The sequence below is a fragment of the Ranitomeya variabilis genome, chromosome 1 (assembly GCF_051348905.1).
Source record: "Ranitomeya variabilis isolate aRanVar5 chromosome 1, aRanVar5.hap1, whole genome shotgun sequence".
NCBI lineage: Eukaryota > Metazoa > Chordata > Amphibia > Anura > Dendrobatidae > Ranitomeya > Ranitomeya variabilis.
In genome coordinates, this window is record NC_135232.1 from 673,864,723 (window position 1) to 673,881,547 (window position 16,825).

General features: G+C 44.2%; 1 protein-coding gene across 2 annotated transcripts in view; it reads right to left on the minus strand.

Moving 5' to 3' along the window:
• The window catches only part of ATG14 (autophagy related 14), a 50,159-nt gene that overhangs the window by 23,209 nt on the left and 10,125 nt on the right, over positions 1 to 16,825 (minus strand). For both annotated transcript variants that reach the window (XM_077264520.1, XM_077264531.1), the window contains exons 2-6: positions 8,479 to 8,541; positions 7,750 to 7,792; positions 7,410 to 7,491; positions 5,454 to 5,691; positions 4,192 to 4,421 (exon numbers count right to left, since the gene is read on the minus strand). In XM_077264520.1, coding sequence (XP_077120635.1) covers positions 4,192 to 4,421; positions 5,454 to 5,691; positions 7,410 to 7,491; positions 7,750 to 7,792; positions 8,479 to 8,541 — 656 coding nt within the window. The remainder of the gene's footprint in view (positions 1 to 4,191; positions 4,422 to 5,453; positions 5,692 to 7,409; positions 7,492 to 7,749; positions 7,793 to 8,478; positions 8,542 to 16,825) is intronic.

Consider the following 16,825-nt stretch of genomic DNA (forward strand, 5'->3'; position numbering starts at 1 on the left):
GGAATAGCCATCTCTACTTCAACCGGGCACCCCGTGATAGGGGGCCGAGGAAGGAGCCATGCTGAGAGTCTTACAGGAGACCCTCTTTTCTTCATCTGTAATCAGTCGGAAAAAAACGGAGTAAAAGAAAAAATCTTAGGTGTGCCTCCTATGCGACACTAAGCAAAAACTGGAGGAGGCTGATGCCGTCCAGGGGTGTATACTACAGAGGAGGAGCCACAGTTAATCTTTTTCAGATTATGCATAGTGTCGCCTCCTAGTGGACAGTAGCATAACACCCATGGTCCTGTGTCCCCCAATGAGGCGACAGAGTAATACCCCATATGTGGCTGTACAGTACTGCTTAGCCATACGGACTCGGGAGGAACAGAGCGCTATTTGCCTATTCAAGTTAATGGGTCTGTGCACATGTCTGTGTGTTTCCACAGACCGTGTGTCCGTAGTCAAAACACACTGACAAGTCAATTTTTTTTTTTTAATGCCAGCACAGGCCATAAAACGTCCCGCACACGTGCACACGTATGGATGACATCTGTGTGACATGCATCGGCGCTGGGAAAGAAGCATTACAGCAAGCACTGTTCAGCGGCGTCGGTTGCTAAACACGGCTCTCATCATTCTCTCCTGCTCTGCTGACGATTGGCGCGAGCAGGGGAGAATGATGAGAGTTACATTTAAGCGATAAAAGACAGCAGGCGCCGGCTGATGGGACTACTACTCCCATCAGCCTACACCTGCTGCTGCTAACAGTGACAGCAGGAGCGGCTGATGAATACCCCCAGCTGTAGTCTTCAGCAAGGTTGGTTATCAAGACAAGACGGCGTCCCTACCCTATTTTATTTTTTTAAATCTAAATAATTAAAGAAAAAAAAAAAACAGTGTGGGGTCCCCCTTATTTTTGACAACCAGCCTTGCTAAAGCTCACAGCTGGGGGCTGGTATTCTCAGGCTGGTAAAAGGCCATGAATATTGACCCCACGCCCCTCAGTTTAAAAAGCAGCCCACAGCTGCCCAGAAAAGGCACATCTATTAAATGCGCCAATTCAGGCACTTTGCCTGGCTCTTCCCACTTGCCCTGTAGCGGTGGCAAGTAGGTTAATATTTGTTGAGTTGATGTCACCTTTGCATTGTCAGGTGACATCAAGCCCACAGCTTAGTAATGGAGAAGCGTCTGTAAGACACCTATCCATTACTAATCCTATAGTTACTCTTTTATTAGAAATAAATCAAATTAAAACTGTGTTTTGTTTTAAAAATAAACACCGTTATACTCACCAAACACCTATTCCAGAGAAGCACTCATTCTCCTGTAATAAAACAAAAATAAAAAAACAATATACCATATACCTGGGTCGTTCTGTCCCACGCCAAATCCATGTCTGGAGGATAATTAGTTTTTAACTTGGACAGAGCCAAGATGCAACCGTCCAGGCTGAGAACCACTTGTGAATGAGCTGCTGGGAACGCAGTGTCAGTGACCGGGGGTGACATCAGAGCTTATCTCCGCTCACTGAGGCTCCATTCCCAGCCGGGCTGAGCTGCGGCGAGATCCCCGCTAGCACCGTGAGCGCTCACAGCGTTAGCGGGCTCTCACCGAAGTCACCGCAGTTCAGCCAAGCTAGGACAATACAAAAGGCGACTTATTTTTAAACGTGTGTGTGTGTGTGTGTGTGTGTGTGTGTGTGTGTGTGTGTGTGTGTGTGTGTGTGTGTGTGTGTGTGTGTGTGTGTGTCAGAAATTATTTAAATTAAAAAAAAAAAAAAAGTCGTGGGTTCCCCTTTATTCTTGATAACCAACCTTGCTGAAGATGACAGCTGAGGGTTGCAGTCTATAGCTGTGAGTTTTGCCTGGCTGATTATAGAAAATACAGAGAAACCCATGCGGTATTCATTTGTTTATAGCGCAGGCTGATGAATACCCCCCCCAGCTGTCTCTTATTACTTAAATGTAACAGTCATCATTCTCCCCTGCTCGAGCCGATCGCCAGCAGAGAAAGGAAGAACGATGAGAGCTGGGACAGCGCTTACTGTAACGCTTCTTCCCTGGCGCCCGTCCATGTAGGACTGATGCGGCACACGCAGGCCACACTTGTGCCGCAAGTATTACACACATGGACACTGACATCTCCGGTACCGGAAATATCAGGACGTGTGAAAGAGGCGATATAGCGGATTTTTATATTTGGCAGCTGTCATACACTAAAAGACGCTTTTTATTGCAAAAAAAATAGTTTCTGCATCACCACATTTTGAGAGCTATAATTTTTCCGTATTTTGGTCCACAGAGTCATGTCAGGTCTTGTTTTTTGTGGGACGAGTTGGCTTTTTATTGGTACCATATTAGGGCACGTGACATTTTTTGATTGTTTTCTATTCAGATTTCAGGAAGGCAGAATGAACAAAAACCAGCAATTCATGAATTTCTATTGGGGGGGGAGAATTGCCATTCCATGTGTGGTAAAATTGATAAAGCAGTTTTATTTTTCTGATGATGGAGCTGTATGGCGGCTTGTTTTTTGCAGGACAAGGTTGTGTTTTCAGCGGTACCATGTTTATTTATATCTGTCTTTTTGATTGCGTGTTATTCCACTTATTGTTCGGCGGTGTAATGATAAAGCATTGTTTGTTGCCTTTTTTAAAAAATTTTTTATGGTGTTCACTAAAGGGGTTAACTAGTGGGAAAGTTTTATAGGTCGGGTTGTTGCGGACACGGCGATACCAAATGTGTGTACTTTAATTGTTTATTTTTTCAAATATTTATTTACAGATTTATATATATATATATATATATATATATATATATATATATATATATATATATATATATATATATATACATACATATGTATGTATATATATGTGTGTGTGTGTGTGTGTGTGTGTGTGTGTGTGTGTGTGTGTGTGTGTGTGTGTGTGTGTGTGTGTGTGTGTGTGTGTGTGTGTGTGTGTGTGTGTGTGTGTGTGTGTGTGTATATATACATATACACACACAATTAAGATTTTTTTTTTTACTCTTTTTACTTTGTCCCACTGTGGACCATCATTTTTTGCAGGCAGATCGCTTCTATAGAATGCTGATGAAGCACCATCGCCATGCCATAGAAGCTGTCAGCGCTGCACTGACAGACTTGCTGATCATGCACTGCGCATGATCACCAAGTTTTCTAGCTCTGGCGACTCTGATGTAGTCATGACGACATTGGGTCACCATAGCAAAGATCGGGATCCCGCGTCACGCCACGGGGTCTCCGATCCAAAGGCAGAGGGCTGACAGCCCTCTGTCAGCTTCTGGAATGATGCGATCGTGTTCCATCGCAGTTCCGGGTGTCAGCTGGCAGAATCAACTGACACCCGGCGGCGGTCGCCCGTGCACCCCACTGTGAGTGCGTGCGGTCGCGATGACTAAGGCTACTTTCACACTAGCGTTAACTGCAATACGTCGCAATGCGTAGTTTTGCCGAAAAAACGCATCTTGCAAAAGTGCTTGCAGGATGCGTTTTTTCTGCATTGACTAACATTAGCGACGCATTTGCGACGCATTGACACGTCGCAACCATCGTGCGACGGTTGCGCCGTGTTGTGGCGGACCGTCGGGAGCAAAAAACGTTACATGTAACGTTTTTTGCTCCCGACGGTCTGCTTTTTCCGGAACTCCGCCCCACCTCCCCGCACCTCACAATGGGGCAGCGGATGCGCTGGAAAAATGCATCCGCTGCCCCCGTTGTGCGGGGCAGAGAACGCTAGCGTCGGTAACCTCGGCCCGACGCACTGCGACGGGCCAGGCCCGACGCTAGTGTGAAAGTAGCCTTAGTATTCCATCCATGGTCAAATTGGCCTAGGTTACATGGATGGAATATTACATCCAATGTCAGAAAGGGGTTCAGGCATTTACAGCGGAAAGTAAGCATTTATAACTCTCTGCACCTCACTAAATAGGGCAGTGTGACTGCTAAGAAATGGAGTATGATGATAAAAAAAAAAAAAAAAAAAAAAAAATTTACTCCGAGTAATTCAACACAAAAGGAGACAAAGTGTGTAAAGATGTGCTAAAGTTATTACACAGCAAGGAGCTTGCAAGCAGACTCACATGGAGCTTACTTACATACACAAAGCCGTTCTAGCCCCTACAAGGAAGAACCACTTAAGTTTCTGGATTAGTAATAACTTTCTATCCACGTCTAATGAGTGATTACCAGGTCCTGGCGTGGTCTTCTTCTCCTCCACCCAGTTGTAGTAGGCAGAGTAATCGCCATTGTTGGGCAGAGTGATCCAGGGTCCGGCAATGCTAATGCTGGTATCTCCATTGTGATCATCGCACACCCATCTTCCGGAAAGGTAGGTGGTCCTCCGGGCTTCGGCCAGCTTGCTCACAGTGCTAGAGGTCATTGCATTGTCATTCTCAAATGAAACGTCCGCAGGATCCCTGGACAACACAGGATCACAAAACATGCACAATTTACTCACTGATGCCATCACAATTCAGCACTTAAGCTCCCAGTAGGTAAGAAGCCGCTTGACTTCTGCAGGAAGAGCTACAGATCTTTGTGCACTAATAAAGCCAGGATCATCCACACAGCAGGATAGTGGCTCAGGATGGGGCCTGCTCTTCCAAAATTGCAGAAACTTTAAACCCACATCATTGTATATTTACTTCCCAGGGTTAAAGCCCAGGACCAAGCACATTTGGTCTTTAGCAGATTAAATGCTGTATGTCAACCGCCAAGGAAGAGTTATGGACGTGGTGCCACAAGCCACCACATTGACTAGCCCCTTCCTGGATTGATTGATGCCCCTCTAGCCAGAATAAGTCATCACAGCTTTTGTGTCACCAGTGCAGGTGGAGCCATAGCTGGTACACCACCTTGTGTCACTGTGCGGACATGAAAAGGAGTAGACATTGAAACCTAGCCCGGGTCAGGTCATTGTGACTAGTCGGGGGACAGAGGAACCACGGGACTGTTTAGTGAGTGATAATACAAATAATACAGGAAGACAGAAGTTTTTATAGGGACAGGTTCAGAAACAAGCATTAAAAACCAGGGGTTGTATGGGCATATTATTGAGGACCTACTTTTAGGAGAGGACATCAATATCACACAGCAGCCCCACCAATCCACTACTATTTGCTCCGGTGGCAGCTGGAAGTAAACACTAAAAAGGTGAAGTTCCATTTAATGTGCAACAGCCGCTGCCTGGTATGGCAGATCACATTAATAGGATCTGCAGTGTTCGGGAGCTACGTTCTGAAAAAAAAGCTGACATGTTCTGTTTAATGACCACATCTGGTGCCAATAACAGATGATGGGTGTCAGACTCCTATTGATGACCCAATCTTAAAAAGAAGGCATCAATATTATATGCCTGGTCAGTATCGTTAATGCTAGAAAACATATGGAAAGATCCAATAATCATAAAAGGAAAAAATATGTTTTAGAGTGTGTAAGCCTGGAATTACCTAGTGACGTTCTTCACTTCGCCTATGGGAAATATGACTGAAGTCAGCTCCAGTATATGAGCGCGCCGAAGACTTGCCAACTCTGCGTGCCTGCTCTTCAGATCCTTGCTCCTTTTCTCCACCACCACGCTGAGCTTATGGTTCCTCCTCTGAATCTTCTCCTTCTTCTCCTGATGTCTTTGACTCCGGAGGTAAAGTTCTTGGTTGTATTTTTTGGACTTAGACAGAAGTTCAGAATCTTCAAAAAAAATAAAAATAAATAAATAAAATAGTTTTACTAAAACTTTATGTCCCCCCAAAAAATAATTTCATAGATCAAAAATACAGCACTCTTAAAGGGAAGCTTTTAAAATAGTAGATCAATACCACTGCCCTATATACTGCTGAACGGAACATCACAGAACACAGAAAATGCGCTACACTATCCAGCAAGTCCTTCTTTAACCCCCAGAAATGCTGCAGCCAGTGTTCATTTTACCCTCCACAAGAAATAAGCTGATATTTTGTAGGTAACACTTTATTTTGGAGGGGGGGGGGGTCCTGAGTGTTTATGCAAAAAAACTGTCGTTTTCACACAACTTTCCAACATTTCTGACCAAATGGGTGAATCCGGGGTGAGGTGTGGTTATGCCCCACAGTCAGGTTTTTCAGAATTGGCAGTATTTCTTATGCCGGGAATGTTACTCCATTCCTCTACTGGAGTAACACTTCTGTAAAGTGCATTGTGCTGATCAGATGCACTGACTGCATCTTATTGAATTTGGTACATTTTATTCCTGAGCCTCCTCATTAGGACTGGGGTACGAGATGCCAGTTTAACAAATCTGGCCCAGGTCTATCTCATGGATAAGAAATAACTTGTTTTCACCGGAGACCCCTTTAAACTGACTGCTTGATTGATTAAGGAGTCCAAAGAAAATCGCCAATCACACCATTATTAAACAGATAAACATAGCAGTTGAATCACAGGTTAAATTCATTTACAATAAAGAGGCATTTTCCGCCGGAAAGTCAGACTGGGATATTTTCACAAGTTCAGACGTCTGTCAGCATGTAGTCATTAGAACAAGAGACTTCTTGTGACCTCCACCCTACAAGTTTCTGAGCCGTAAGATCTTTATTCCAGGCATGTTTGCATTGCATGCATGGGGTCTGGAGAATGAAGGTAGGCTGGACAGACATATCTACAGAAGATGGCCAGCCAGGTGACCACCGTCCAACATCTCTGCACCCAGGTCATTACAGCAGGAGCTCTTCTTACAGGATGGATACAAGTCATATCCATAGCAAGAAGAACAACTTGCCATCTTCCCTATATATGGCTCTACATCACCTACATGAATAAGGGTTTATTACTGTGTAATGACCAGTTTTGGAGGCTCATACAGGTCCCAGAGGTGGAACTTGCCTCCATCTACAGAATGGAGCTCTCCACTCCAGCCGGTGTCTAACAAATAGTGAGCGGAGAGGTGGTGAAACAATGACTCTTGGATATATGTAGGACGCCCATAGTAATTAATGGAGAGAGCTGGCGCCTGGGCCAGAATAAGGGACCATGGTTATGGAAATCGTGCAGGTGCCAGAGGTGAGACACTCATCTATTACATGTCCTATAGATATGCCATGAGTATCTTCTGTGAGACAACCCGTTTAACATCAGATCTATGAGGGTCCAGCCCTTTTTTGAAGTTTATAGTGTGCAAGGGTACTGAAGGATGGAGAGGCCATCGATATTCTCATCATTTAACTTAGACATTTATGATTTTGATCTGCAAGCCTATGGGTCCGTGAAAAAAAAAAAAAAAAATTATTCTCCCTCTACATGGTCGAGAAAAACGGATGCCATGGATGTGGAGAAAACGGTCCTGTGACCCCAACCTTAAAATTAGGTTTTTTGTATTCCGGATAAAAGGTCTTAATTTGGGATGATTTGGCGCACAGCAGGATCCCACTTACTCTTTGCAATCTCCTCACTTCCGTTCCATATACTTTGCTTCAGCAATTCAATCCTCATCTTGCAGGACATGATCTTCCATTTCTGAAAGAAAAGGTTCTCCAGTCATTTTGGCCATAAGTATAAAACAAAGAGAACCCGCTGCTCTTTTGATTAGAGGAGCGGAGTGAACTATATGGATATTTTGATTGTTAGGACACCCTTACTATGCACATTCACCCGCGGCACTAAGGCTCTGCCCTCCATTTACAAGATAGAACGTTAGAACCTAGATTGATTCTTTTTTCTTCGGGAATACAAGTTTTTACTAAAATGGCTGCGTCATGACAGCAGCTTACTTACCAGCTTATCTGCTGCCAGCTTTCCCTCTATGACAGAGGCCACCCTAAAAATAACATAAAATTAGAAAAAAAAGTCAAAGGATTTAATTGTATGTTAATGTCACTGCTAGTCAAGAGACTTGTGCCACCAACCATGGGCAACACATGTGAGCCAAAACTACGGTCAGCTTACAAGATGTGAGGTGAGGCGGCTATGGATCGGCCGAGTCCATGAGCTTGCCGATTCACTAGCCTTCCTTCTTGGGTCTCTTGTTGGTTCTAACCAGTCTATCTGCCTTCACCATGGTAGCTTAGATCCTTGCGCTTGCTCATTTTCCTGCTTCCAATCCATCAATTACAAAAAGCAATATTTCACTTGCTGCCTAACAGATCTTGTTCCTTGAAAGAAGACATTGTAACCCCCACCCCCCCCCAAGAAAAAAAATAAAATCAATCAATGTTATCCCAAATCAGAATGACGTGCCCTCTTGTCCACCCCAGGCCTCCACAAGTCATATTGTAGGTTCGGCAGGGGTCATAGTTTGGATACGATGAGAACGGACCCCTCCGGCCAGGCTCAGTTGTTGTACGGCACAAGTGAACCGATCGTGTCAATTCTTGCTACAACACAATAACCTCCCATGTGAAAAGCTGACAGATCAGAGGACTACCACCCTCAGCAGGAATGTTAATAGCTGCACTTTTCAGTCATTATCTGAAGTACAATGTTTTTATGTGAAGAGCCACTTACTGTTTCTGGAAATCCAGCTGTGTTTCCCTTAAGTGATTTAATCTCTCCCTCTTGTCTGCAAACCTGAAAAAGATCAAAATATTTTTCTTATTTTTTTTTAAAACACAAGTGGTTACAGCCACAGCATTTATTAGGTGGCCGTGATTAATGGATGTAGGAAGTCTTCTCAGATTAAAGACAAATCTCTCACGATTGCCGCAGACATCACCTCCCAGGCGCCGCTTATCCCATTAAGAATACAGTTCTTAATATTGCTTCAGACTAATGACTATAGACAACATTGTTGGTGGGATTTGACCACCCCATGCCCAAGGCAGACAGACACTGGTCATCCCAGCAAGCAGAGGCCAATGTGTATAGCTGCATCGCAGGGTGGATCACGATGCAGGATGGGAGTCAAGAGGTGCCGTAATGTTATTCAAAGGGATTGTCGACATGTGCATAATATAAATATCCTTCTATATTATTTCAAAACACTTTTCCAGGGATTACTTTGTATGTACGCTCATACTGCACACACACAAATTATACACCATTTGAAAGGTAAACTTGCCCCCTTCAGCAAGAAAATAGCCAAACAAACCACACATCAACGATGTGACAACAATCGCAGAAATGTTCCCTGAACAGTGATCCGTATGTCATCCGTGTGCACTGCGAGGATGCGATTTTCTCGCATGACATCCGTATGGTGAGATGCAAAATGGACATACATACAATGGATCCATGGGCTCAAATATTCATGAAAAAAAATAAATAAATTATATATATATATATATATATATATATATATATATATATATATATATATATATATATATATATATATACACACACATACATACACTAACGCTCATCAGAGAGTCATAGTGAGCTCACTGACTTAGTTCTCAGTTAAATCATTCTGCAGCCAGAAATAGGGGGTGCAAAACAGGGGCTGTAGAAAGTGAATGGTGCAACAGTTTTTAATTAAACCCATTGGCAAAAATGATTGTTAGTTCCAGTTACATGTATTTAAGAGAAAAAAAAAAATAATAAAATAAAATTATATTAGCCTATATGATTGGGCAAACTATATTATGGGCTCCGTAACCTAAACCAAGGAGCCCATCTCGGACATCACAGATCTCATTCCCCCAGTAGTATCAATAGCAACAATATGCAGAGTTACCTGCTTTTGATCTAGAGTACTAGTAGAGGCAGCAGGACCCCACATTCTCTAGTAGTAATAGCTAGGACTACCCTCTCAGTAGAAGCACCAATAGTAGTCACAGCAGGACTTCTCTCACTAACCACAATGGCAACTGTCTCCCCTATAGAAGGAAGCAGGGCTCAGTGTAAGGTGCTGTATACTTCTACACCACGCCCTCTGCTGGTAAAAAGCAGCACGGCACAGCAGAACCCCAGCAGCCTGCTCAGACTTTGCTGACAGAGGCAGATGATGGAAGAGCACAGTCCTCATATTACAGCCACTTCTGCAGGTCTGGAGGTTAGAGGTTGTCATTTGCAAAAAGCCTTTACTAGATGCATCGGGCAGCTGACTAAGGGTTCCTTCACACATCAGTGATTTTTCTTGTATGGAAAAAAAAAAATAAAAAAATGGTCCGAGTTCAGAATTATCAGTTTCATTAGTTTTCTTAGAGATAAATAAACATTTTTCATCCTCTTGTGGTCCATGTGTACTTCCACCATCAATGTAGCTGCCGTTTTTCTTAATCATATCAATTTACAGCCTACTCCTACCCATTAAACAGCGTGAGGCAGTGACCGGTGTTATATGCGAGGGTCCCTATGTGTCCCCCAGGATGTGCAAAGAAGCATATGGAGGTCGTAAGAGTGCATTGCAGTCACAGGCATAGCTGTGATTGTAATGCAAAATAAAAGTGAGCATTGGTATTGGGCATGCTGTGTGTCCAAGGCAGATATAAGAAAACCTGTTCTGGGCTTTTATTTTTGAAACGGACTACAGGATGGCAGTCCGCTTCTTCTCCGGCCCCAGGTTTTCCATGTGGCTGATGGCAACAAGTTCTTTTACAAAAACCCTTGCATTTGAGGGTTGGGTGTGTCAGTGTGGGGTTTGCAGCAAGCAGAGCAGACGGCTCTGCAAAAGCTCAGCCTGTGTGAGGGAACACAGAGCCAAGGAGAGCGAACCCCTGGCACCCCGCAGTGTGATACGGCGGTGTAGTCGCCCTCGTCAACTGGACGCACTTATGGACTGTTGTGTTTCCCAACTGTGATCCGGAGGATACCATGTGCGAGTTTGGACATTAAATAGGTTTTGCTTTGAACTTTGCTGGGTCACTGCCTCATCACTGCACAGTGTGGATACCGCTGCACTACAGTAGTAAGAAACCTACAGCCAACACAAAATGCAGATGGAGGTCACCAGTGCGTCATCTTTCATAGATCTATTACTCTGAATGGGTGAGTCTGATGCACGTCTGTCTCATTGCAATCACTCAGCAGTTTGGATCCAAGTTTCCAGTTTCTGAACTCAAATTGCTCATTCAAGTTGAGTCTGTAAACTGGTAAGCACACCGATGCCAATTGTGGCGCATCATTGCTCTGTTACTGGGAGACAAAACATGGACATTTTGGTGTATAAGAGAATAATGCATGTCGCACTGATGGGGAAAATGGACATGAGCAAAAACAGGACTCCAGCTGTCCCAGATATCCCACACGGGTGTACAGGACTCGTAGCTCAAGCCACGTTCTCTTCTTGCTCACCAGAAAGTTTATGGAACAGAGATTGGGTTCTTATTTGGTTTAACCGCTGCCACAGAAGGCAGAAATGAGGCAGGTAGACGGACAGAGCGGAATGAGGTCCAGCTCACAGCACTGTCATTCCATACATCACGTCCCATCTGCCGGAAGAGGTCAGGGCTCGTAGAGAAAAATCATATAGGGCCATGTATACACTGACACCACCACATAAGGACCAAGTCACACAAGATATCTACATCCTGTGCAGAGGGAAATAGTACTGTAATGAGGCTTACATTTCCCCTAAATCTTCATAGTTTAGTTACTGGGAACATATCAGTCATCCAGGGCTAAGATACTGATAACTTATGTTAAGCATGAGCCATCAGTGCGGTAGCAGTGGGGGCCGACATACAGTGCAGCCACAGCCGGAAAGAGAGAAGGGTGCCGTGCCCTGGGAAGTGGCCATTGTCAGGTACTGCAGCTCTGCTCCCATTAGTAGTGAGCACATCCAGCTGCCGTGGCACCAGATAGCAGCTAATCAGAGGGAGTACCAGGAACGCCCACCAGCAGGATATTGATAACTTATTCTAAGCACGAGTCATCCATATCTCAGCACTGGACAACCACTTTAAGAGTCTAAAACCCCATATATTAGATTAATATCGCCTGTATCCACCGATCGACAGGTTTGGCAGACACTCTAATGTGTATGGTGACGCCAGGCAGGTTGTTGGGGGAAGATGTCGATCCGGCATGTTTTTTGGTGCGTTAATATTCTACAAAAGTCTTTTTTTTTTTTTTTTTTTTTTTTTTTTAAAATAGGTGTGCCTTTTCTTGCTGCAGTTCCTTTTAGGAAACATTGCTACAGTGTGTCTTAGAAGAGGGACTCCGTCAGTCAAATGAAGTCCAAAAGGTCATGCTTTTGACTTTACTTGCCCAACTAAGGGTGCTTTCACACTGTCGTACGACGCACGTCGCAATGCGTCGTTTTGGAGAAAAAACGCATCCTGCAAAGTTGCCCGCAGGATGCGTTTTTTTTTCTCCATAGGGTTGCATTAGCGACGCATTGCCACACGTCGCATCCGGCGTGTGACGGATGCGTCGTGTTTTGGCGGACCGTCGGCACAAAAAAAGTCCTCACCGGACATCACAATGGGGCAGCGGATGCATTGAAAAACTGCATCCGCTGCCCCCGTTGTGCTCTTTTTTCACAGCATGCGTCGGTACATCGGCACGACGCATTGCGTCGTGCGTCATACGACGCTAGTGTGAAAGTAGCCTAAAGTCAATGCTTCCGTCAGGGGAATGTGTGAATAAAAATGTAAATCCCCTACAGAATCTTGAACTGCGGCACAGATAGGGTCTCCGTTGGATTATTAGTTGCCATGTAATTATGCAGCAACTAATCCTCAGTATAAACAAACTCCTCTTAGGGCAAATCCGTCATTCCCAGTCGGTGTGAACCCATCCTTGGCATGACGACATCTTCACCGTTCACACATTTCCACCTGATGGATAAAGATCGCCTCAATCAGCAGCCGAGCAATTGCCATACTTCTACCCATCTAATGCACTGTAATTATTAGATGCTGCAGCCATCGTAATCACTACTAAACAATTAGGAGAATGTAATTGATGAGTAAATATCCAGAGGAACAATTACCGCGTGCTGCCAGGAATGACGACCTGACAACCCACATGTTCCTAAAGGAGAGGGACGAGATTCCAAGAGGACGGAAGAAAAACAAAGCCGGAACTCGGCACTTTCTAAGAGCCACAAATCATTTATAATGTTCCCCTAGCTTCTAACCTATGCAAACCCTTTTCTTCTGGGGTAGAGCTGTATTTCGTATTGGTCCCATTTTGGAGTACAAATCAAAACTTTTCTCCCCCTCGAGGCAGAGGGCGCCATACGGAGGAACTCTTGGCGAAACGCATTGTGAACTTCTCCCACGTGCATTTACATATCACTATTAGTTTTACTTTATACGATTTAAAGGGGTTGTCTACTACATCAATAAGTCATCACTATCAGATCAGACACTGAGGTTGACATGCGGCACCCCACACCGATCAGTTTGTGTCGACAGGTCACCTCTGCTGTGTACACTATATACAGGTCCTTCTCAGGCACTGCAGCTCAGCTCCTATTGAAGTGTATAGGAGCGAATCAATAGCAGATTGGTGGGGGAGGGGAGAGACCTCACCAATCTGTTATGGATGATGTATCCTAAAAGGATAGGCTATCAACATTAAGGAATGAGCATCGGGTATTCTAGAATATGTACTGTATGTATGTATGTATGTATGTATGTATGTATGTATGTATGTATGTATGTATGTATGTATGTATATTGCGCTGTGAGTGGGGGGTTAAATATCGCTGATTGGTTGCGCCCGGCTGGCCTATCAGCGAAGCGTGGTTAAAATCTGGCGCCAATTCGCGGCCGGACTGCACCTGTCGCTGATTGGTCGTGCCCAGCCGGGTGCGACCAATCAGCGAAGCGTGGTTTAAATCCCGCGTCAATTAACGGCTGGGACTGTGTCTGTCGCTGATTGGTCGCAGGATGTCGGGGGTTCGGGGTGCTGGATATAGCACTGCCCACGCAGTATATAAACACTGCCCACGCAGTATATATCAGTCACGCAGTATATATCAGTCACGCAGTATATATCAGTCACGCAGTATATATCAGTCACGCAGTATATATCAGTCACGCAGTATATAACATAGCCCACGTATGGATGGGGCACGGACTGCAGGGGAGTAGGGAGCGGCCATTTCATGGGCGGACTGTGCCCATCGCTAATTGGTCGCGACAAATCAGCGACTTGGGATTTCCGTGACAGACAGACAAACAGACGGAAGTGCCCCTTAGACGATTATTATAACATGTAGGATGATATGCCGCTTATTATTGTATTCATTTGTGTAACACTAGCAGGATGCTTTTTATGTAGGTATATGTGCTGTTACCTTTTGCATATACTATGTGCATGTAAGATGTCTAAATATGCACTTCTTTTACACCCTTTCCGCAACCACCATTTCTTTCCGCTTTACTTTTTTCATCACTATATCAAATGCCACATTCTCACCATGAGTATTTGATAATGCAGGTTTTCTGAAACCATCAGCAAAATTAGGTTACTTGAATTTTTTTTTTTTGGCATCTCACACATACGCCGCCCCCCCCTTAGAGGATGGGTGGCAGAAAATCTACACTCTGCAATAATGCTATTTAAAGTGTCTAAACATGTTTTCTTCATGTTGAAGGCACTTTAAATGGCCACAGATCTATGGTGGTCTAGGATCTAAGTCCCTCACAGATCACATAATAGATGCCCCCCAGAAAAGAACAACTCAGGAGACAGAAGCGTGAATACACTATGTTCCAAATTATTATGCAAATTATATTTTTCTCGGATTTTCCTAAATGGTTGGTGCAAATGACAGTCAGTCTAATAAAAGTCATCATCCGTTAGAGTATACATCGAATTTTATTGAATAAACCTCCCAATGATAACAGTATAATCTCCAAAATGAATAAAAACTCAAAATGCACTGTTCCAAATTATTAGGCACAGTAGAATTTCTAAACATTTGATATGTTTTAAAGAACTGAAAATGCTCATTTGTGGAATTTGCATTAGGCCGGCGTCACACTGGCGAGTTTTACGGACGTAAGAGCGCAGAAACTACGTCCGTAAAACTCGCATTACATACGGCACAATTATTCTCAATGGGGCTGCTCCTATTAGCCGTATATTACGGTTCAGTATTATACGGCTTTCTACGGCCGTACAAAATCGCAGCATGCTGCGTTTGTCAGCGAATTGCGCAAATAATACGCCAATGAAAGTCTATGGGGGCGAGAAAAATACGGATTCCACACGGACCTGCAGTGTGACTTGCGAGAAATATGCAGCGGTGTTAGTGAAAAGTCGGTAATTCAATTGCCGGCTTTTTCCTTCTCCTTCACAAACCCGACATGATATGAGACATGGTTTACATACAGTAAACCATCTCATATCCCCATTTTTTTTGCATATTCCACACTACTAATGTTAGTAGTGTGTATGTGCAAAATTTGTGCACTGTAGCTGCTAAAATAAAGGGTTAAATGGCGGAAAAAATTGGCGTGGGCTCCCGCGCAATTTTCTCCGCCAGAGTGGTAAAGCCAGTGACTGACGGCAGATATTAATAGCCAGGAGAGGGTCCATGGTTATTGCCCCCCCCCCCCGTGGCTAAAAACATCTGCCCCCAGCCACCCCAGAAAAGGCACATCTGGAAGATGCGCCTATTCTGGCACTTGGCCACTCTCTTCCCACTCCCTGTAGTGGTGGGATATGGGGTAATGAAGGGTTAATGCCACCTTGCTATTGTAAGGTGACATTAAGCCAGATTAATAATGGAGAGGCGTCAATTATGACACCTATCCATTATTAATCCAATTGTAGGAAAGGGTTAAAAAACACACACACGATTAAAAAGGATTTTAATGAAATAAACACAGCGGTTGTTGTAATAATTTATTGTTCTCGCAATCCATTTCCAGGCCCTCGCTTGGCAAAATAATTAACGCACAAGATACATACCTTCTGATGTCAGATCACGTCCCACGATGTAATCCATCTGAAGGGGTTAACTAATATTACAGGCAGGAGCCCTGCTAAATGCAGCGGTGCTCGTGTCTGTAATCCCCCGGCGAATGAATGAAATGTAGGTCATTGACCTACATTTCCTTCAGTCGCGGTGATGCGCCCCCTGGTGGATGTCCTCATTTGACCTGGAGCGTGGGAAAAAGTTCCCAGGCTGCAGTTCATGAGAACATCCACCAGAGGGCGCCTCACCGCGACTCAATGTAAGTACAGATCCAGCTTTCCTTTCAGCACCCGGGGATTACAGGCACGAGCGAGTGGTTTATCGCAGCTCGTGCCTGTAATATTAGTTAACCCCTTCAGATGGATTACTTCGTGGGACGTGATCTGACATCAGAAGGTATGTATCTTGTGCGTTAATTATTTTGCCAAGCGAGGGCCTGGAAATGGATTGCGAGAACAATAAATTATTACAACAACCGCTGTGTTTATTTCATTAAAATCCTTTTTAATAAATGTGTGTGTTTAACCCTTTCCTACAATTGGATTAATAATGGATAGGTGTCATAATTGACGCCTCTCCATTATTAATCTGGCTTAATGTCACCTTACAATAGCAAGGTGGCATTAACCCTTCATTACCCCATATCCCACCGCTACACGGGAGTGGGAAGAGAGTGGCCAAGTGCCAGAATAGGCGCATCTTCCAGATGTGCCTTTTCTGGGGTGGCTGGGGGCAGATGTTTGTAGCAAGTGGGGGGCCAATAACCATGGACCCTCTCCTGGCTATTAATATCTGCCCTCAGTCATTGGCTTTACCATTCTGGCAGAGAAAATTACGCGGGAGCCCACGCCAATTTTTTCCGCCATTTAACCCTTTATTTCAGCAGCTACAGCGCTGAAATTTTGCACATACACACTACTAACATTAGTAGTGTGGAATATGCAAAAAAAAAAAGGGGATATGAGATGGTTTACTGTGTGTAAACCATGTCTCATATCCTGTCGGGTTTGTGCAGGAGAAATGAAAAGCCGG